This window comes from Anomaloglossus baeobatrachus, chromosome 8 (assembly GCF_048569485.1).
Source record: "Anomaloglossus baeobatrachus isolate aAnoBae1 chromosome 8, aAnoBae1.hap1, whole genome shotgun sequence".
Taxonomy (NCBI): domain Eukaryota; kingdom Metazoa; phylum Chordata; class Amphibia; order Anura; family Aromobatidae; genus Anomaloglossus; species Anomaloglossus baeobatrachus.
In genome coordinates, this window is record NC_134360.1 from 51,749,183 (window position 1) to 51,772,876 (window position 23,694).

At 44.8% G+C, this 23,694-nt stretch overlaps 1 protein-coding gene across 5 annotated transcripts in view; it reads right to left on the reverse strand.

Annotated features, from left to right (window-relative positions):
• Window positions 1-23,694, reverse strand: part of LOC142249759 (contactin-4-like) — a 231,553-nt gene that overhangs the window by 14,184 nt on the left and 193,675 nt on the right. For all 5 annotated transcript variants that reach the window (XM_075321618.1, XM_075321616.1, XM_075321613.1 and 2 more), the window contains 11 exons: window positions 16,441-16,644; window positions 16,205-16,307; window positions 15,632-15,816; window positions 15,070-15,206; window positions 14,849-14,978; window positions 13,385-13,535; window positions 8,105-8,232; window positions 7,732-7,907; window positions 7,434-7,554; window positions 5,035-5,193; window positions 3,601-3,750 (listed from right to left, as the gene is read on the reverse strand). In XM_075321618.1, coding sequence (XP_075177733.1) covers window positions 3,601-3,750; window positions 5,035-5,193; window positions 7,434-7,554; window positions 7,732-7,907; window positions 8,105-8,232; window positions 13,385-13,535; window positions 14,849-14,978; window positions 15,070-15,206; window positions 15,632-15,816; window positions 16,205-16,307; window positions 16,441-16,644 — 1,644 coding nt within the window. The remainder of the gene's footprint in view (window positions 1-3,600; window positions 3,751-5,034; window positions 5,194-7,433; window positions 7,555-7,731; window positions 7,908-8,104; window positions 8,233-13,384; window positions 13,536-14,848; window positions 14,979-15,069; window positions 15,207-15,631; window positions 15,817-16,204; window positions 16,308-16,440; window positions 16,645-23,694) is intronic.

A 23,694-nucleotide genomic window follows, 5' to 3' on the forward strand; every position in this document is an offset into this window, starting at 1 on the left:
GAAGGGGTCCCACATTATGGAAGAGGTCCCGCATTATGGAAGGGGTCCCACATTATGGAAGGAGTCCCACATTATGGAAGGGGTCCCACATTATGGAAGAGGTCCCACATTATGGAAGGGGTCCCACATTATGGAAGAGGTTCCACATTATGGAAGGGGTCCCACATTATGGAAGAGGTCCCACATTATGGAAGGGGTCCCACATTATGGAAGAGGTTCCACATTATGGAAGGGGTCCCACATTATGGAAGAGGTCCCACATTATGGAAGGGGTCCCACATTATGGAAGAGGTTCCACATTATGGAAGGGGTCCCACATAATGGAAGAGGTCCCACATTATGGAAGAAGTCCCACATTATGGAAGGGGTCCCACATTATGGAAGGGGTCCCACATTATGGAAGGGGTCCCACATTATGGAAGGGGTCCCACATTATGGAAGAGGTTCCACATTATGGAAGGGGTCCCACATTATGGAAGAGGTCCCACATTATGGAAGGGGTCCCACATTATGGAAGAGGTCCCACATTATGGAATGGGTCCCACATTATGGAATGGGTCCCACATTATGGAAGGGGTCCCACATTATGGAAGGGGTCCCACATTATGGAAGAGGTCCCATATTATGGAATAGGTCCCACATTATGGAAGGGGTCCCAAAATCAGGACCTTCTTGTAAACCACAATCAACATCAGGGAAGAGTGACTAATAGGCGGCTGCAGATTTCAATGATGGCCTATAATGTCTCCTTTCACTTGTAGCTAAATACTGATTTTCTGGTTCTGATGGTCGCAGATCGCAGGGGTCTTCACTGGGGGTCACTTTATTCTTGGGAGACCTGAGCCCCATACTATTATAGATAGAAACTCACTAGTAAACACTGCTGCCATCTAGTGGTAGGAAATGATATTGCAGCTTTTGCCTTTTTTCTGCTGTTTTTGCTCTTTTCCCTCCAGGATAAAGAATTGTTCACATGACCATAGAATGAATCATTTGATTTTCATCAAAAAATAAAATGAATGACGATATTTCATCTAGATTGTCATCTTTATGGCATCTGTTTTTATACATCTAAAAATGTACAAGCCCAAATACAGTTTGCTATGTTAAAAAATTTCAATGTATCAGTAAGTAAAAATCGGATGGTATACGATTAATCCATATGGGATCTGAGTTTGTTTGTGCACTCAGAGATGAATTGGTGAGTCTTATACGAAATACAGAGAACATTCAGTGTGTGGAAAAACGGTCATCTGAACAGTGTGACTGAATAACACTGGTTCAAGTGCTGCAATTTCTTGGATCAAAAATACAACTGAGTGAACGTAGCCTGAAGAACAGAAAATCTCCAAACCAGTCATAGCTAAAAGCTCTGCGCTGGTATTGATCTAATCCTACAGCTGAACCTTTTTTGGGAGACTGTCCTGGTACTTGCTGGATGTTCTTGGGTGCCCTCAATCCTTCTTCACAGCATTTTAACCTCTATCTTTGAAGTTCTTGATTATCGGATAAGTGGTTTATTTACAAGCAGCAATGTCCTTGCTTGTAAAACCCTTTTTATGCAATCCTACAGCTGAACCTTCTTTAGGAGGCTGTCCTGGCATTGCTGGACTTTCTTGGGTGCCCTCAATCCTTCTTCACAAGAATTGAACTACTATCTTTGAAGTTCTTGATGATCAGATGAGTGGTTTATTTACAAGTAGCAATGTCCTTGCTTGTAAAACTCTTTTCATGCAATGCAACAGGTGAACCTTCTTTAGGAGACTGTCATGGCACTTGCTGAACTTTTTTGGGTGTCTTCAATCCCTCATCACAGCATTTTAACCTCTATCTTTGAAGTTCTTGATTATTGGATAATTGGTTTATTTACAAGCAGCAATGTCCTTGCTTGTAAAACCCTTTTCATGCAATCCTACAGCTGAACCTTCTTTAGGAGGCTGTCCTGGCATTGCTGGACTTTCTTGGGTGCCCTCAATTCTTCTTCACAGCAATTGAACCACTATCTTTGAAGTTCTTGATGATCGGATAAGTGGTTTATTTACAAGCAGCAATGTCATTTTCAGGCAATCCTACAGCTGAATCCTCTTTAGTAGACTGTCCTGGCACTTTCTGGACGTTTTTGGGTGCCCTCAATCCTTCTTCACAGCAATTGAACCACTATCTTTGAAGTTCTTGATGATCAGATGAGTGGTTTATTTACAAGTAGCAATGTCCTTGCTTGTAAAACTCTTTTCATGCAATGCTACAGGTGAACCTTCTTTAGGAGACTGTCATGGCACTTGCTGAACTTTCTTGGGTGTCTTCAATCCCTCTTCACAGCAATTAAACCTCTGTCTTTGAAATTCTTGATGATCAGATAAGTGGTTTCTTTACAAGCAGCAATGTCCTTGCTTGTAAAACCCTTTTCATGCATTCATACAGCTGAACCCTCTTTAGGAGACTGTCCTGGCACTTGCTGGACTTTCTTGGGAGCCCTCAATCCTTCTTCACAGCAATTAAACCTCTATCTTTGAAGTTTTTGATAATCAGATAAATGGTTTATTTACAAGCAGCAATGTCCTTGCTTGTAAAACCCCCAATTATGACTGCACATGTTCCCTTGGAGGTAACCATAGTTAACAGAAGATGATGATGGTTTTGACCAACAACACCATTATAAAGTATGTAGTCTGCTCTTTTAATTCAATCAGCTTGACAGAGTGATATCAGCTGCCTTGTCCTTGTTAACACTTTCTCCTCAGATAACGAGAAGATCACAGAAATTATGTAAGCAGGACATTTTTATGGCAGCGCTAAAATCCAGTTGAAATGATTTTTAAGATTAAAGAGGTTGGCCACTACTATTTCTTATTAACAGGTCATCAATATATCTGATCGCTGGGGGTGGGACACCTGGAACCTCCGTCAATCAGCTGTTACTGGTGATGGCCAGAAGTTCTCGGATGCTACTGAAACACAGCCGCTCTGTCTTTTCTTTAATTTTCTTGGTGTTCCGGCAACAGCTGAGAACTTACGGATGGTGCCGGTAACAGCTGATCGGCGGGGGTTCCAAGAGTAACATTGATGGTTTATCCTAAAAATGGGCCATCCTAAAAAAGGTAGCGGTCAACCTCTTCCAGTTACTGTTAGGTAAGAATTTACTTTGCAATTCATCTGATCGCTCTTCATAACCATCTAGAGTTAAAGCAAATTGCTCCTATAAAAAAAACAAAGCAGTAAAATGGGAAAATCATGTCAGTCTCAAAACTTTTGGCCACGATTGTGCAATAGTTTGGGGCTGTTCCTTTATAAATCCTCATGTACGGTGTCCAGATTTTCATATTCTCATTTTCTTGCTATTGTGCTCGTGTTTGATCTTGTGATTTCTCGCAGATTTGCAGATGTTGCTGCTTGTTCAAGGTTATCTCCTCCATTGTAAACCTTCATTCAGACAGACATCAAAGCTGCACTGGACTTACTTATCCGGCTGCCATCTCCCAGCATGCGCCGGCTGCCTTTGACATTATAGAACGCGCGCTCGCCAAGATGCCGTCAATTATATCTCTATAATAACCCTCTGAAGCCAGTGACCATATTGCCATATTAACAGGCGCTACTCACGGGCTTCTTCTGTTCTCCTCTTGTCGGACGGGGGGCTGGGCTCTCCAATTCCGATCTGGTTGATGGCGATAACGCGGAATTCATACTCAACCCACGGACTCAGACCGACCACAGTGGCTGTGAAGGATCGGCCATCCACAATCTCAGGCACTACAGTAACACAAATATATGTATCCCAATTAGTTTTATTTATTGCTCGCTGTTATCAGCTGCCGGTTAGAGAGATGAATATGTGGCGCCCCTGAGTATATCAGGGTGCCACAGGGTACTGCAATCGTTACCCAGGGTGCAGGACCTACCCCCCTATGGTTCTAGGTTCCTATAAACCGGTGTCACTACCATCAGCACAAATCCCAATCACACCTCACATCATGACCTGTCACACACCAGTGGGTTGGTTAAGTGGGAATAAGGCCACGCACCTAGGGGTCAGGCAGACTGGTGGGAAGAAAGTACAGGAGTTGAGTGAGGGCCCTCAAAGAGTGAGGAGTTGGAGTAGTAGAAGCTAGACCAAGGTTGGTTCGCAGACGGTGGTCCGGGATCAGAGGAGTTGGGGACCGGTGACAGAGACATTGGAAGGGTGCGACGGACATAATCTAGGAGGACTGTCGGCATCAGAAACCCAAAAGAACTGACCAGTACCGAGCACGACGGGGTACAGGACCCTAGGTCAGAAGTCGGTTCAATGTCCTGATAATTAACCTGGGAGGGAGAGTCTCTTCATGAACTTCCCTAGGAGCTCAGAGATTGAAGGCGACAGCACGCCGCAGGGGATAGCGCTTTCCAGTAAAGCGGCCCACTAAAATCCCAAGTGCCAGCCATCAAGAGCACAGCTACACTAGACATAGTGAGTAGGGCCCCAACAGCTTCAAACCAAGGGGACTCAACAGAGAACTAACTTGTGCATGGAGGCGGCTCCGGATTACCCAGTGACACCGGTGGGAGCGGACACCTGGACGGGCTCCTGGCAGTGACAGTGATACACAGAGACTTTGGTTTATCTTCAGCGTGAGTGTCTGCTTTATAATCCTCATCCTGCACCACGACTACCCACAGTGAGTACCCTGGTCCCGTGCACCCTGCTCTCCCAAATAACTACCAACACCCTGAGCCCGGGGCCTTCCCTACCTGCGGAGGGACTGAAACCTTGCTGCTCCCCACCATCTGCCCCGGTACTCCCTCCAGCAGCGGCGGTACTCCCATTACTGCCACCCGCAGGTGGCGTCACGAACTTCTCCCCTGTAAATAATCCCTTTTCAAGGGTCGGAGTGTCTGCTGAGCCCGGGTCCGGACCCCTCGAGCCACGACCACCCCAGATCCGAGCACCCCGGTCTGCACCGGGGCGGCACAAATACAATCTATCATTCTCTGTTATCAGCAATTTCAGGTGGGGGACAATAGAATGAGTGGTAGAACTTAAGGAATGGCTCTCACCTGTACTGACGGCTTGCCAGCCCACCGAGAATGGCGTCCGAGCCTGGACCACATACATGGTGATGGGGCTGTGATTGTCCACTCCTGGCATCCAGGATAATTGGGCGGTAGTATCTGTGATTTCTTCCACTGTGAGAGCATCTGGTGGTCCCGGGGGTCCTTCAGAAAACATGCACAGATTATTAGCCCCACCATATAGTCTAGCCCCTCACCCTGATGGGTAATTTACAAGTTGGACATAAAGACATGCTATATGGAAGTGTCACTGATGGATACGTTGGCAGTTGGCATAGTAGTGGCTGGGTTAAAGGAGTACTCCAGCTACAAACAAAACACCTGTCTTTAAGTGGAGAATTTCAGAATTTTAAAGCCTAAAATCCAGGCCTATATAGCTATCATGTGTCTACAATGCTGACGACCCTCCTGAGCCACTTAAAGTGACATGATATTGGTAAAGGTCAAGAACATCTCCAATTTTAACTTTAGTTCCTATCCGGGCCTCAGGGCCAGTGTCAGCACCCAGTGCACAGAGGCAAGTGCCGGGGCCCTGGACTGCCAGGGGGGCCCGCTCACCGTTGGCCGAGGCGGTGATGTATTCTACAGTCCATGGACTGATTTCCGGGGACCGCAGTGTTCAGGTCGGCAGCCGCACTTTCCTGGCTGCCGATCTTTTAAATCCACACTTGCATGCAGCGCTCACTGCTAAATGCTGTGTGCAGGGTCATTAAAGTTCATCTGTGGGCGGAGCTAGGTAGCCTGCACTGTGCTCCCGTCTCACAGATGAAGAGAGAGGAGCTGCAGCACTGCCAACATCCCGCCAGCATCGAGCTGTATGCTCCCCCCACCCTAGTGCTGTATTCCTCCCCAGAGCTGTATGCCCCCCACCCTAGTGCTGTGTATCACCCCAGAGCTGCATGCCCCCCACCCTAGTGCTGTATACCACCCAAGAGCTGTATGCCCCCTACCCTAGTGCTGTATAACCCCCAGAGCTGTATGACCCCCCACACCACTGCTGTATGTCCCCAACACTAGTACTATATAGCCCTACAGAGCTATATGTCCCCACCACCCCAGTGCTGTATACCGCCCAGAGCTGTATGTCCCTTCATCCCAGTGCTTATATCCCCAGAGCTGTATGTTCACCCCTTGGCTGTATGTTCCCCCACCACAGAACTGTATGCCCCCATTGCTGTTTGCCCCCCTACCCAGTAATGTGTATGACCCCCAGTAATGAGTATGTCCCCAGCCTCTCCTGTGATGTATATATAGCAGCATCAGTGTGCACTGTGGGTGGCTATGTCTGTTAGTGATAGTCACAAATCAGTGCGTCACTGCCACTGCCTGGAGGAGATGGATGGGAGACAAGCGGGGGGAGGTGAGTGAGGCTGCTGCTGGCTTCCCCAAATTAAATCTCTAATGTGTCTGTATGTGCATGTGTGATGTGTGTATCTATGTATGTCAGTGTATATGACAGTGTATAGAGTTATGTCATATATTTATATGCTTTATTGTGAAATTGTCTTTAAATATGTATATGTAGGCATGTCCGTAGGTGTACGTATCTGTGTGTCTGTGTCTGTATGGGGCCCACTAAGACTCTTTCACCGGGGGGGCCCCCAAAAACCTGGAGCCCTGCCTGGCCTGTATCAACAAATTACTCCTGAAGGTCTAGAAATGTCAGTAGAGTCTTCCGCGGTCCTTCAGACATGAGCAGAAACAAGGCGCTGGATTGAGGGATGACACATGACCCCATTGCGGTCCCTCTCATGATTGGTAGCAGGATGGATCCTATGAGTGGGAATAGATGTGTGTAGAAATGTCTGTAGAGTCCTCCTCAGTCCTTCAGACATGAGCAGAAACAAGGAGCTGGATTGAGAGATGACACATGACCCCATTGAGGTCCCTCTCATGATTGGTAGCAGGATGGATCCTATGAGTGGGAATAGATGTGTGTAGAAATGTCTGTAGAGTCCTCCTCAGTCCTTCAGACATGAGCAGAAACAAGGAGCTGGATTGAGGGATGACAAATGACCCCATTGAGGTCCCTCTCATGATTGGTAGCAGGATGGATCCTATGAGTGGGAATAGATGTGTGTAGAAATGTCTGTAGAGTCCTCCTCAGTCCTTCAGACATGAGCAGAAACAAGGAGCTGGATTGAGAGATGACACATGACCCCATTGCGGTCCCTTTCATGATTGGTAGCAGGATGAACCCTATGAGGGGGAATAGATGCTTACACATTTTAGCTCTGTTGGAGACCACTGACATGATAATATGTGGGTGCGGGATAACAGGAGATTATTAAAAAGTTAAATCATATTTTCTGTTTCTGGATGAAGTTTCCATTAGAAAACAATAGTTATATTGACTTTCAGTAGCAAGTTAACTTCATCTGTACCTCTGACGATGAGATCAGCTCCTGCGGACAATTTATCTACACTGGTGTGCACTAGGCAGATGTATTTCCCAGCATGCTTCAGCTGAATGCTCCTTATCATTAAGTCGCCAGCAGAGTCTTGCTGCAGAAGAAAAAAAAATGATAAGAACAGCTCGGAAACATGAAAAAACAAATCAGAAACATCTCTGAGGTCACCCCCTCCACACAGAGATAAAAGCAGAAGAATATCTCGGCTGTGCCCAGAACAGACGGAGCACAGGCTCCTAATAGTGAACACTCCAGGGGAAGCAATACTTACTCCTCCAACTCGTTCAAAGTGTTCTCCATCTTTTTGGAAGTCAATCAGTTGTCCATTGAAGACCCAGGAGAAGGAGATGTCCAGGGAGTGGTCATGAGAGACCTGACAGGGCAGCACGATGCTCTCTCCTACTGTGACATCCATACTGGAAGGAGGCACCAAAACCTGTGTGGGATCTAAGGTGCAGACAAAGTGGAATTGGTGGGATCTTATCGGCAATGGCAGTGAAAAGCAGATACAAAAAGCGTATCTTTTTTTGGAGAACCTAACATGTCTGTAATCACTGAGGGTCTAAGCAGCCGACACGCCATGATGAGTTTGATATAGGAGAACCCTTCTAACAAAGGGATTTTCAAGAAGAAGCATCGCTCACCCTTCACCACCAAAGTTCCTGTGCTGCTGGCAGTGCCGAAGTGATTGGTGGCTGTACATGTATAACTCCCAGCATCTGCCTTGGTAAGGTTAGAAATCTTCAAACTTCCGTCATCCAAGATTGCAATTCTACAAAACACCAACAAATATATAATGAAATTTAATGAGTTACCTGAAAAAGAATTATAAAGAGAAATATACGTAGTGCACTCCCCCTAGTGGTGACTGCAGACAGAATCCCATCAAGAATCTCTGTATACAGGGAGCTCCCCCTAGTGGTGACTGCAGACAGAATCTTATCATGTATCTGTATACAGGGAGCTCCCCCTAGTGGTGACTGCAGACAGAATCCTATCAAGAATCTCTGTATACAGGGAGCTCCCCCTAGTGGTGACTGCAGACAGAATCTTATCATGTATCTGTATACAGGGAGCTCCCCCTAGTGGAGGCTGCAGACATAATCTTATCATGTATCTGTATACAGGGAGCTCCCCCTAGTGGTGACTGCACACAGAATCTTATCATGTATCTGTATACAGGGAGCTCCCCCTAGTGGTGACTGCACACAGAATCTTATGTATCTCTGTATACAGGGAGCTCCCCCTAGTGGTGACTGCAGACAGAATCCTATCAAGAATCTCTGTATACAGGGAACTCCCCCTAGTGGTGGCTGCAGACAGAATCTTATCATGTATCTCTGTATACCGGGAGCTCCCCCTAGTGGTGACTGCACACAGAATCTTATCATGTATCTGTATACAGGGAGCTTCTCCTAGTGGTGACTGCAGACAGAACCTTATCATGTATCTCTGTATACAGGGAGCTCTCCCTAGTGGTGACTGTAGACAGAATCTTATCATGTATCTCTGTATAAAGGGAGCTCCCCCTAGTGGTGGCTGCAGACAGAATCTTATCATGTATCTCTGTATACAGGGAGCTCCCCCTAGTGGTGACTGTAGACAGAATCCTATCAGGTATCTCTATATACAGGGAGCTCCCCCTAGTGGTGGCTGCAGAAGGATCTTATCATGTATCTCTGTATACAGGGAGCTCCCCCTAGTGGTGGCTGCAGACAGAATCTTATCAAGAATCTCTGTATACAGGCAACTCCCCCTAGTGGTGACTGCAGACAGAATATTATCATGTATCTGTATACAGGGAGCTCCCCCTAGTGGTGACTGCAGACAGAATCTTATCATGTATCTGTATACAGGGAGCTCCCCCTAGTGGTGACTGCAGACAGAATCTTATCATGTATCTCTGTATACAGGGAGCTCTCCCTAGTGGTGACTGCAGACAGAACCTTATCATGTATCTCTGTATACAGGGAGCTCCCCCTAGTGGTGACTGTAGACAGAATCCTATCAAGAATCTCTGTATACAGGGAGCTCCCCCTAGTGGTGACTGTAGACAGAATCTTATCATGTATCTCTGTATACAGGGAGCTCCCCCTAGTGGTGACTGTAGACAGAATCCTATCAGGTATCTCTGTATACAGGGAGCTTCCCCTAGTGGTGGCTGCAGAAGGATCTTATCATGTATCTCTGTATACAGGGAGCTCCCCCTAGTGGTGGCTGCAGACAGAATCCTATCATGTATCTCTATATATATGGAGCTCCCCCTAGTGGTTGCTGCAGACAGAATCCTATCATGTATCTCTGTATACAGGGAGCTCCCCCTAGTGGTGGCTGCAGACAAAATCTTATGTATCTCTTTATACAGGGAGCTCCCCCTAGTGGTGACTGTAGACAGAATCCTATCATGTATCTCTGTATACAGGGAGCTCCCCCTAGTGGTGGCTGCAGACAGAATCTTATCATGTATCTCTGTATACAGGGAGCTCCCCCTAGTGGTGGCTGCAGACAGAATCCTATCATGTATCTCTATATATATGGAGCTCCCCCTAGTGGTGACTGTAGACAGAATCCTATCATGTATCTCTGTATACAGGGAGCTCCCCCTAGTGGTGGCTGCAGAAGGATCTTATCATGTATCTCTGTATACAGGGAGCTCCCCTAGTGGTGGCTGCAGACAGAATCTTATCATGTATCTCTGTATACAGGGAGCTCCCCCTAGTGGTGACTGCAGACAGAATCTTATTATGTATCTCTGTATACATGGAGCTCCCCCTAGTGGTGGCTGGAGACATACAAAATCTTCTGTTACTGTATGGGTATGCACAGGAGTTGGACCCATGTACCAGTAGAACTGCTCTTTGATCCTCATAAAGGAATATAAAGAAAGTATTGAGTTTTCAATTAAATATTTTTACTTGAATGTTACATTTTCTGCGAGGATACCACATTAGGTTTAATCTCGTGCAGCAGAGCCGGCTGAGCGCCGTGTGTTAAGTACAGGCCATCGTCCATACGTTTTCATTATCTGCGCAGTCTATGAATCTCCAGTCATTCAGCTGGTTAATAGGAATTACAGACGGCGCTGGATCCGTTTGGCGAGCTTCAGGAAATGCATCTGAAACTAAAAATTCTCTGAGAGCTTCTAATGAGACTGAAATAGCTGCGCTGAAATGACAGACATTAGCCGACATTCATCCCCGGCCAAATCCCAGCAGCGGCTGCGCCGACTCTATTCTGTCACAGCTGCGGATCGCCTGCACATAAACGCCATTAAGTCCCTGGCTAAAGCGCGCAATTTCTTCCTGAGTATTAAATCCTGTATCAGCCGCGGATAATACATCCTCGTCAGACTTGGATGACTCCAGACGCCTCTTATCAGATGGGAAATCACAGCTTTTTCTTCTATGGACAATCGATTTTATTTCTGCCTTTTCCTATTTCTTGCCTCGCCGCCTTTACCCTTTGCAGGAAGACAAAGTGGCTTGTAGAGCAATCCACCAAAAATAACGGACCCCAACCATAAACTGATGACATAACGATCTGCAGTGATCAAATCCAATCCATAGGTGAACCTTTTCAATTTCCCTGCAGCACCCCTGCAGGAGAAATGAAGAACTTCACACTTCTAACTGTAATCAATGGTCCATCTGCAAAATACTGCCCCCATAGCATGTAAAAAATGTTTCTTTGTAAGCCAAACAACTCCTTTAATATTTTGCATTGCTAATTGTTTCTCAAGTGAACAGATGTCTATTGAAACAGTCTAAATCCAGATTATTAAATTAAAGGGTATGAAGACTTTTGCAATGAGTTACTTTAACAATAGTCATGCATGTTTTTTTCTGCTCTTCAGAGTCAGAAACTTTTAATTATAATCCACTGTGATTCAAGGTCATTATAGAAAATAACATCATAAGTCCAAGGGGGTGAATAATTTTGCAAACAGTGCTTCACATTAGTCTTGACTGTTTGTACTCCACTCAGAAAAAAAAAAATCCATTCCACTTCGACTTACTGTCATTAGAAAATGTAACATGAGGGGGTGAATACTTTTGATAATTTCTGTAGCTAAGAATTCTTTTTGGAGCTACAGTCTTTCTCATCACCAGAGAAAACATGCAGAGGCCTGATAATGTCTTGAACTCGGGTGACCTTGGCTGGAGGAGATGACATACACTGGACGGGCTTGTGTTTGAAACTGATCCAGGGGGTGAATACTTTTGCAAACAGTGCTTCACATAAGGGGTGCTTCACACACAGCGAGCTCGCTGCCGAGATCGCTGCTGAGTCACGCTTTTTGTGACGCAGCAGTGACCTCATTAGCGATCTCGCTGTGTGTGACACTGAGCAGCGATCTGGCCCCTGCTGCGAGATCGCTGCTCGTTACACACAGCCCTGGTTCGTTTTCTTCAAAGCCGCTCTCCTGCTGTGACACACAGATCGCTGTGTGTGACAGCGAGAGAGCGACAAATGAAGCGAGCAGGGAGCAGGAGCCGGCGTCTGACAGCTGAGGTAAGCTTGTAACCAAGATAAACATCGGGTAACCAAGGTGGTTACCCGATATTTACCTTAGTTACCAGCCTCCGCAGCTCTCACGCTGCCTGTGCTGCCGGCTCCGGCTCTCTGCACATGTAGCTGCTGTACACATCGGGTTAATTAACCCGATGTGTACAGCAGCTAGGAGAGCAAGGAGCCAGCGCTCAGTGTGCGCGGCTCCCTGCTCTCTGCACACAGCGCTGGTAGCTAATGTAAACATCGGGTAACCATACCCGATGTTTACCTTAGTTACCAGTCTCCGCAGCTTCCAGTCGGCGGCTCCGTGCAAGCGCAGCGTCGCTTGCACGTCGCTGCTGGCTGGGGGCTGTTCAGTGGTCGCTAATGAGATCTGCCTGTTTGACAGCTCACCAGCGACCATGTAGCGATGCAGCAGCGATCCTGACCAGGTCAGATCGCTGGTCGGATCGCTGCTGCATCGCTAAGTGTGAAGGTACCCTTAGTCTTGACTGTTTGTTCTCCACTCAGAAAAAAAAAAATCCATTCCACTTCGAATTACTGTCATTAGAAAATATAACGTGAGGGGGTGAATACTTTTGATAATTTCTGTAGCTAAGAATTCTTTTTGGAGCTACAGTCTTTCTCATCTCCAGAGACAACATGCAGAGGCCCGATAATGTCCTGAACTCGGGTGACCTTGGCTGGAGGAGATGACATACATTGGACAGGGCCCGTGTTTGAAACTGATCCAGGGCTGCCGAGGAGAAGAATATTATTAAGTGATGAAGCTTCAGAGCTGTGGCTCCAGTGAAAACATTTGTAGACTTGTTGCAGCAGATGGTCACATTACAGCAGCAGATGGCACAAAACAAGTTACAAGTGAACATCGAGTTTCTGGAAAATTGAGAAAGTTGAGAAATGACCTCTACGTTAAAAACCAAAGTCCATACATTAGCGTGAGAGCAGAAAGGCCATGAAGGGATGAGTACATGGCGACGAGGGTCTTCCTCCAGAGAACCATGGATGGTCTCCAACTTCAGTGCAGGAAATTATACAAGCCCACCATAGATAGTAGCGCCAAGTCCCCTTCTCATGTAGTATTTCCAAGAAAACTGAGGCTGGAAACAACGTTACTTTGCCAGTTACAACCTGAGGGTCTTCCTCCAGAGAACCATGGATGGTCTCCAACTTCAGAGCAGGAAATTATAGAAGCCCACCATAGATAGTAGCGCCAAGTCCCCTTCTCATGTTGTATTTCAAAGAAAACTGAGGCTGAAAACATGGTGTCCAGGACTCCCACAGTGCCAGTTACAACCTGAGGGTCTTCATACTGCCTGGGTTCCATCCACTCATGGTAACCTCAGACCTGGGTGTAGACAAGCTTATTTTTGCTAAAATTGTATCATGCAACATTTGCTCCTTTAACTCACCTTGTGTTTGGCCGCACCAAGTCCCTTCCTTTCTTCCAGTTGATGGTGGGCTTAGGGGAAGCTCTAGGTTTGCACTCAATCAAGACAAAGCCCCCGACTTTTCCTAAGGTAACTCGTCTAACAAAGGCTGAAGAAAAGTCAGGACCCACGGCTAAAACAAGAAAAGAAGGTGTAGTTATTATGAATTTTTGAACCCAGCAATTTCTGACCCCATATAACTTGCACCCCTGCTGTTCTCGTCTAAAGGCTGCTTTACACACAGCGACATCGGAAAGCACCCGCCCCCATCGTTTGTGCATCACGGGCAAATCGCTGCCGTGGCGCACAATATCACTAGGACGCGTCACACATACTTACCTTCCTAGCGACGTCGCTGTGGGCGGCAAACAACCTATTTTTTAAGGGGGGCGGTTCGTGCGGCGTCACAGCGACGTCACACAACGGCCCGCCAATAGAAGCAGAGAGGCGGAGACCAGCTGGATTAAAGACACGCCCACCTTGTTGCCGGAGGACACAGGAACGCTGCTGTTCGTCGTTCCCGGGGTGTCACACATAACGATGTGTGCTGCCTCAGGAACAACGAACAACCTGCGTCCAGCACCAGCAATGATTTTTTGAAAATGAACGACGTGCCAACGATCAAGTGAGTATTTTTGATCGTTAACACTCGCTCATAGGTGTCATACGCAACAACGTCGCTAACGATGCCGGATGCGCGTTATGAATTCCGTGACCCCAATGACATATCGCTAGTGATATCGTTGCGTGTAAAGCCCCCTTTAGCCTCAGTGGTTTTCATCACAGACAGCTCTAAAATCAATGCAGGACACAGGAATGGATATGGAGGCCTGACAATTGACCCCATTATGGTCCCTTTCATAACTAGAGTATTTTAGTGCAGGGCATAGGAATGGATATGGAGGCCTGACAATTGACCCCATTATGGTCCCTCTCATAACTAGAGTATTTTAGTGCAGGGCATAGGAATGGATATGGAGGCCTGACAATTGACCCCATTATGGTCCCTCTCATAACTAGAGTATTTTAGTGCAGGGCATAGGAATGGATATGGAGGCCTGACAATTGACCCCATTATGGTCCCTCTCATAACTAGAGTATTTTAGTGCAGGGCATAGGAATGGATATGGAGGCCTGACAATTGACCCCATTATGGTCCCTCTCATAACTAGAGTATTTTAGTGCAGGGCATAGGAATGGATATGGAGGCCTGACAATTGACCCCATTACGGTCCCTCTCATAACTAGAGTATTTTAGTGCAAGACATAGGAATGGATATGGAGGCCTGACAATTGACCCCATTATGGTACCTCTCATACCTGCAGCATCTTAATGCAGGACATACAGAAAATTATGGCATGTTTATCAGGAAGATTCATATTTGTAGAAAGATGATTCCAGTTGTTATAGCTGTATCGTAATATCAGACATGAGTGTGTACTCACCAATGACACGCAGCTCGGCGCTGGAGTATATGGTCCCATGTTTGTTTTCTGCTAAACACTGATACATTCCTGAGTCTGAGCTGTTCACGGAGGTGATGGTGAGACTCCCATGCTCTATTTGGAGACGGCCCTGAAGAAGAGAAAAGAATGAGCGACAGAGACATTGTATCTATTTCTATCATATGTAATACTGTCTGCTAAGTTTTGAGGATACTGCTTACCTTGCTCTGCAGGCGTTGTCCATTTTTCAGCCAGGTGTATGTCGGCTTTGGTCGCCCGCTGGCTTTACATTCTAATAATATGTTTTCCTCGATGGCGATATGAGCATCGTTGATTTTTTGGATCCAGGCAGGAGGAGCTGCAGAAGACATTACAATATGGGTCCAATTTCTCTGCATTTATAAAAATGCACAGAATTCACAGTTGTAGGGGGAACACACCGATATTTCTGTATTAGGGACATCACAGGAGAACCGGTTGGAGTCGTCCTGTACTATCCAGATATTATATTTGATCCGGAGAAAGTTGGGTAACCAATATGTCTGCCACTAGCCCTCCCTGGCTCCTGAATGGAAGCAGAGATGTATTGTCTCCTGCTGTCATTGCATAATTCAGGATTTATACCATTCAAAGGCATGGGAGGTGAGTGACAACTCTACAGGCCAACATATTGGTTGTCGGACAGCTTCCTCAGATGATTGAGGAAGAGTCCAGGACTGATAAATCAGTAAATAACGGTTATGTATATTGTGAGTTATTGTCTCTATTATGCCCTAGTCATACCAAAGTACGTGAGCTGCCCTCGCACCATGTTCTTCCCCCTCGTATTCTCCGCCACACATTCATAAGGGCCGGCGTCTTCTTGCTGGAAGTTCGGAATCTCCAAAACTCCGCTGGATCGGTGGCGCCGCACTTTGCGGGATATGGCTTTACCGTCCGCCCTCCTCCAGGTGATTGTCGGAACTGGACTATGGGATGATACAAATATAAAGTGACCAGAAGATATATAGACGACATCTAATATGGCGTCCACTAAAGGTTGTTGGAGGGGACGGCCATAATCTGGAGGTGGCGCGGGGGAATTACACTTTTCTTCCTTCCATTGTTTGGATGTACAGATTATACAGTGTATCATTCTAGATTAAATAAGGTATCGCCTGGAATTAAACAATGTATCACCCAGGATCATACAATGTATAACAATGGATAAAGCCATGTACCGCCCATATATTCTATTAGGACATCTGCTTGTGGGCAATATTCTGGAAATATCTCCCTTTATGTGGAGCTAATGCTCAGACTGAGCCTCCTGGTTCATGCAGATATATAATCAGAGCTTTATACATCATGACTTACTTCCCCAGTGCAAAACATTCCAGTTTGACCGTGGAGCCCTTTGCTGCGGCCACAGTTTCTGGGAAATGCACCTCGATTTTTGGCTCGTATTCTCCCATCACTCCTGTAGACATAAGGACGGTGAGGAGACGCGGTCACAGAGAGACACGATGAAGATGAAGATGAAGAGTGGGATACATTAAGAGAAGTAAAAAGGAAGAGAAGAAAGTAACATAATATTGTTGTGCTGCCCATACCGTCCGTCCGGAGTGTGAGCGGTGTGCTGGGCCCCAGCTCTCGTGTGTTTGTCACTGTATTTGTCACCACACACGTGTAGTTTCCGGAGTCCGGCGGCTCCACTTTGGCGATGTAAAGATTCCCGGTGACCTGTGACACAAATCTGCGGTTGTCTTGCTGCACGAATGGCGGGTACTCATTAAAGATCCAGGCGTAGACCAGCTCTGTGCAGAGGACGGGAGATGAAGAGTCACCAAAAAGTCAACCATCATATATCACATCACAAGACCAGGAGACAATGTAACCTCCATATATAACATCACACCATCAGGAGACAATGTAACCTCCATATATAACATCACACCACCAGCAGACAATGTAACCTCCATATATAACATCACACCACCAGGAGACAATGTAACCTCCATATATCACATCACACCATCAGGAGACAATGTAACCTCCATATATGACATCACACCACCAGGAAACAATGTAACCTCCATATATGACATCACACCACCAGGACACAATGTAACCTCCATATATAACATCACACCACCAGGAGACAATGTAACCTCCATATATAACATCACACCACCAGGAGACAATGTAACCTCCATATATCACATCACACCACCAGGAGACAATGTAACCTCCATATATAACATCACACCACCAGGACACAATGTAACCTCCATATATAACATCACACCACCAGGAGACAATGTAACCTCCATATATCACATCACACCACCAGGAGACAATGTAACCTCCATATATAACATCACACCACCAGGAGACAATGTAACCTCCATATATCACATCACACCACCAGGAGACAATGTAACCTCCATATATAACATCACACCACCAGGAGACAATGTAACCTCCATATATAACATCACACCACCAGGAGACAATGTAACCTCCATATATCACATCACACCACCAGGAGACAATGTAACCTCCATATATAACATCACACCACCAGGAGACAATGTAACCTCCATATATAACATCACACCACCAGGAGACAATGTAACCTCCATATATCACATCACACCATCAGGAGACAATGTAACCTCCATATATGACATCACACCACCAGGAGACAATGTAACCTCCATATATAACATCACACCACCAGGAGACAATGTAACCTCCATATATAACATCACACCACCAGGACACAATGTAACCTCCATATATCACATCACACCACCAGGAGACAATGTAACCTCCATATATAACATCACACCATCAGGAGACAATGTAACCTCCATATATCACATCACACCATCAGGAGACAATGTAACCTCCATATATCACATCACACCATCAGGAGACAATGTAACCTCCATATATGACATCACACCACCAGGAGACAATGTAACCTCCATATATAACATCACACCACCAGGAGACAATGTAACCTCCATATATAACATCACACCACCAGGAGACAATGTAACCTCCATATATCACATCACACCACCAGGAGACAATGTAACCTCCATATATAACATCACACCACCAGGACACAATGTAACCTCCATATATAACATCACACCACCAGGAGACAATGTAACCTCCATATATCACATCACACCACCAGGAGACAATGTAACCTCCATATATCATATCACACCACCAGGACACAATGTAACCTCCATATATAACATCACACCATCAGGAGACAATGTAACCTCCATATATAACATCACATCACCAGGAGACAATGTAACCTCCATATATCACATCACACCACCAGGAGACAATGTAACCTCCATATATAACATCACACCACCAGGAGACAATGTAACCTCCATATATAACATCACACCACCAGGAGACAATGTAACCTCCATATATCACATCACACCACCAGGACACAATGTAACCTCCATATATCACATCACACCACCAGGAGACAATGTAACCTCCATATATCACATCACACCATCAGGAGACAATGTAACCTCCATATATAACATCACACCACCAGGACACAATGTAACCTCCATATATCACATCACACCACCAGGAGACAATGTAACCTCCATATATCACATCACACCATCAGGACACAATGTAACCTCCATATATAACATCACACCACCAGGACACAATGTAACCTCCATATATAACATCACACCATCAGGACACAATGTAACCTCCATATATAACATCACACCATCAGGAGACAATGTAACCTCCATATATAACATCACATCACCAGGAGACAATGTAACCTCCATATATCACATCACACCACCAGGAGACAATGTAACCTCCATATATAACATCACACAACCAGGACACAATTTAACCTTCATATATCACATCACACCACCAGGACACAATGTAACCTCCATATATAACATCACACCACCAGGAGACAATGTAACCTCCATATATCACATCACACCATCAGGACACAATGTAACCTCCATATATAACATCACACCATCAGGAGACAATGTAACCTCCATATATCACATCACACCACCAGGAGACAATGTAACCTCCATATATCACATCACACCATCAGGACACAATGTAACCTCCATATATCACATCACACCACCAGGAGACAATGTAACCTCCATATATCACAACACACCACCAGGAGACAATGTAACCTCCATATATCACATCACACCATCAGGACACAATGTAACCTCCATATATAACATCACACCACCAGGACACAATGTAACCTCCATATATAACATCACACCATCAGGAGACAATGTAACCTCCATATATAACATCACACCACCAGGAGACAATGTAACCTCCATATATAACATCACACCACCAGGAGACAATGTAACCTCCATATATAACATCACATCACCAGGAGACAATGTAACCTCCATATATAACATCACACCATCAGGAGACAATGTAACCTCCATATATCACATCACACCATCAGGAGACAATGTAACCTCCATATATAACATCACACCATCAGGAGACAATGTAACCTCCATATATAACATCACACCACCAGGAGACAATGTAACCTCCATATATAACATCACACCACCAGGAGACAATGTAACCTCCATATATAACATCACATCACCAGGAGACAATGTAACCTCCATATATAACATCACACCACCAGGACACAATGTAACCTCCATATATAACATCACACCACCAGGACACAATGTAACCTCCATATATAACATCACACCACCAGGAGACAATGTAACCTCCATATATAACATCACACCACCAGGAGACAATGTAACCTCCATATATCACATCACACCATCAGGAGCACAATGTAACCTCCATATATAACATCACACCATCAGGAGCACAATGTAACCTCCATATATAACATCACACCACCAGGAGACAATGTAACCTCCATATATCACATCACACCACCAGGAGACAATGTAACCTCCATATATAACATCACACCATCAGGACACAATGTAACCTCCATATATAACATCACACCACCAGGACACAATGTAACCTCCATATATAACATCACACCATCAGGAGACAATGTAACCTCCATATATAACATCACACCATCAGGAGACAATGTAACCTCCATATATAACATCACACCATCAGGAGACAATGTAACCTCCATATATAACATCACACCACCAGGAGACAATGTAACCTCCATATATAACATCACACCACCAGGAGACAATGTAACCTCCATATATAACATCACACCACCAGGAGACAATGTAACCTCCATATATAACATCACACCATCAGGAGACAATGTAACCTCCATATATAACATCACACCACCAGGAGACAATGTAACCTCCATATATAACATCACACCACCAGGAGACAATGTAACCTCCATATATAACATCACACCACCAGGACACAATGTAACCTCCATATATAACATCACACCACCAGGAGACAATGTAACCTCCATATATCACATCACACCACCAGGAGACAATGTAACCTCCATATATCACATCACACCACCAGGAGCACAATGTAACCTCCATATATAACATCACACCACCAGGAGACAATGTAACCTCCATATATAACATCACACCACCAGGAGACAATGTAACCTCCATATATAACATCACACCACCAGGAGACAATGTAACCTCCATATATAACATCACACCACCAGGAGACAATGTAACCTCCATATATAACATCACACCACCAGGAGACAATGTAACCTCCATATATAACATCACACCACCAGGACACAATGTAACCTCCATATATCACATCACACCACCAGGAGACAATATAACCTCCATATATCACATCACACCACCAGGAGACAATGTAACCTCCATATATTACATCACACCATCAGGAGACAATGTAACCTCCATATATAACATCACACCACCAGGACACAATGTAACCTCCATATATAACATCACACCACCAGGAGACAATATAACCTCCATATATAACATCACACCATCAGGAGACAATGTAACCTCCATATATAACATCACACCATCAGGAGACAATGTAACCTCCATATATCACATCACACCACCAGGAGACAATATAACCTCCATATATAACATCACACCATCAGGAGACAATGTAACCTCCATATATCACATCACACCATCAGGAGACAATGTAACCTCCATATATAACATCACACCATCAGGAGACAATGTAACCTCCATATATAACATCACACCATCAGGAGACAATGTAACCTCCATATATAACATCACACCACCAGGAGACAATATAACCTCCATATATAACATCACACCATCAGGAGACAATGTAACCTCCATATATAACATCACACCATCAGGAGACAATGTAACCTCCATATATAACATCACACCATCAGGAGACAATGTAACCTCCATATATAACATCACACCATCAGGAGACAATGTAACCTCCATATATAACATCACACCACCAGGAGACAATGTAACCTCCATATATCACATCACACCACCAGGAGACAATGTAACCTCCATATATAACATCACACCACCAGGAGACAATGTAACCTCCATATATAACATCACACCACCAGGAGACAATGTAACCGCCATATATAACATCACACCACCAGGAGACAATGTAACCTCCATATATCACATCACACCACCAGGACACAATGTAACCTCCATATATCACATCACACCACCAGGACACAATGTAACCTCCATATATAACATCACACCACCAGGAGACAATATAACCTCCATATATTACATCACACCACCAGGAGACAATGTAACCTCCATATATAACATCACACCCTCAGGAGACAATGTAACCTCCATATATAACATCACACCACCAGGAGACAATGTAACCTCCATATATAACATCACACCACCAGGAGACAATGTAACCTCCATATATAACATCACACCATCAGGAGACAATGTAACCTCCATATATAACATCACACCACCAGGAGACAATGTAACCTCCATATATCACATCACACCACCAGGACACAATGTAACCTCCATATATCACATCACACCACCAGGACACAATGTAACCTCCATATATAACATCACACCCTCAGGAGACAATGTAACCTCCATATATAACATCACACCACCAGGAGACAATGTAACCTCCATATATAACATCACACCCTCAGGAGACAATGTAACCTCCATATATAACATCACACCACCAGGAGACAATGTAACCTCCATATATAACATCACACCACCAGGAGACAATGTAACCTCCATATATAACATCACACCATCAGGAGACAATGTAACCTCCATATATAACATCACACCACCAGGAGACAATGTAACCTCCATATATCACATCACACCACCAGGACACAATGTAACCTCCATATATCACATCACACCACCAGGACACAATGTAACCTCCATATATAACATCACACCACCAGGAGACAATATAACCTCCATATATTACATCACACCACCAGGAGACAATGTAACCTCCATATATAACATCACACCCTCAGGAGACAATGTAACCTCCATATATAACATCACACCACCAGGAGACAATGTAACCTCCATATATAACATCACACCACCAGGAGACAATGTAACCTCCATATATAACATCACACCACCAGGAGACAATGTAACCTCCATATATAACATCACACCACCAGGAGACAATGTAACCTCCATATATCACATCACACCACCAGGACACAATGTAACCTCCATATATCACATCACACCACCAGGAGACAATGTAACCTCCATATATAACATCACACCACCAGGAGACAATGTAACCTCCATATATCACATCACACCACCAGGAGACAATGTAACCTCCATATATAACATCACACCACCAGGAGACAATGTAACCTCCATATATAACATCACACCACCAGGAGACAATGTAACCTCCATATATAACATCACACCACCAGGAGACAATGTAACCTCCATATATAACATCACACCACCAGGAGACAATGTAACCTCCATATATAACATCACACCACCAGGAGACAATGTAACCTCCATATATCACATCACACCACCAGGACACAATGTAACCTCCATATATCACATCACACCACCAGGACACAATGTAACCTCCATATATAACATCACACCACCAGGAGACAATGTAACCTCCATATATAACATCACACCACCAGGAGACAATTTAACCTCCATATATAACATCACACCACCAGGAGACAATGTAACCTCCATATATAACATCACACCACCAGGACACAATGTAACCTCCATATATAACATCACACCACCAGGAGACAATGTAACCTCCATATATAACATCACACCACCAGGAGACAATGTAACCTCCATATATAACATCACACCACCAGGAGACAATGTAACCTCCATATATAACATCACACCACCAGGAGACAATGTAACCTCCATATATCACATCACACCACCAGGAGACAATGTAACCTCCATATATCACATCACACCACCAGGAGACAATGTAACCTCCATATATCACATCACACCACCAGGAGACAATGTAACCTCCATATATAACATCACACCATCAGGAGACAATGTAACCTCCATATATAACATCACACCACCAGGACACAATGTAACCTCCATATATAACATCACACCACCAGGAGACAATGTAACCTCCATATATAACATCACACCACCAGGACACAATGTAACCTCCATATATAACATCACACCACCAGGAGACAATGTAACCTCCATATATAACATCACACCACCAGGAGACAATGTAACCTCCATATATAACATCACACCACC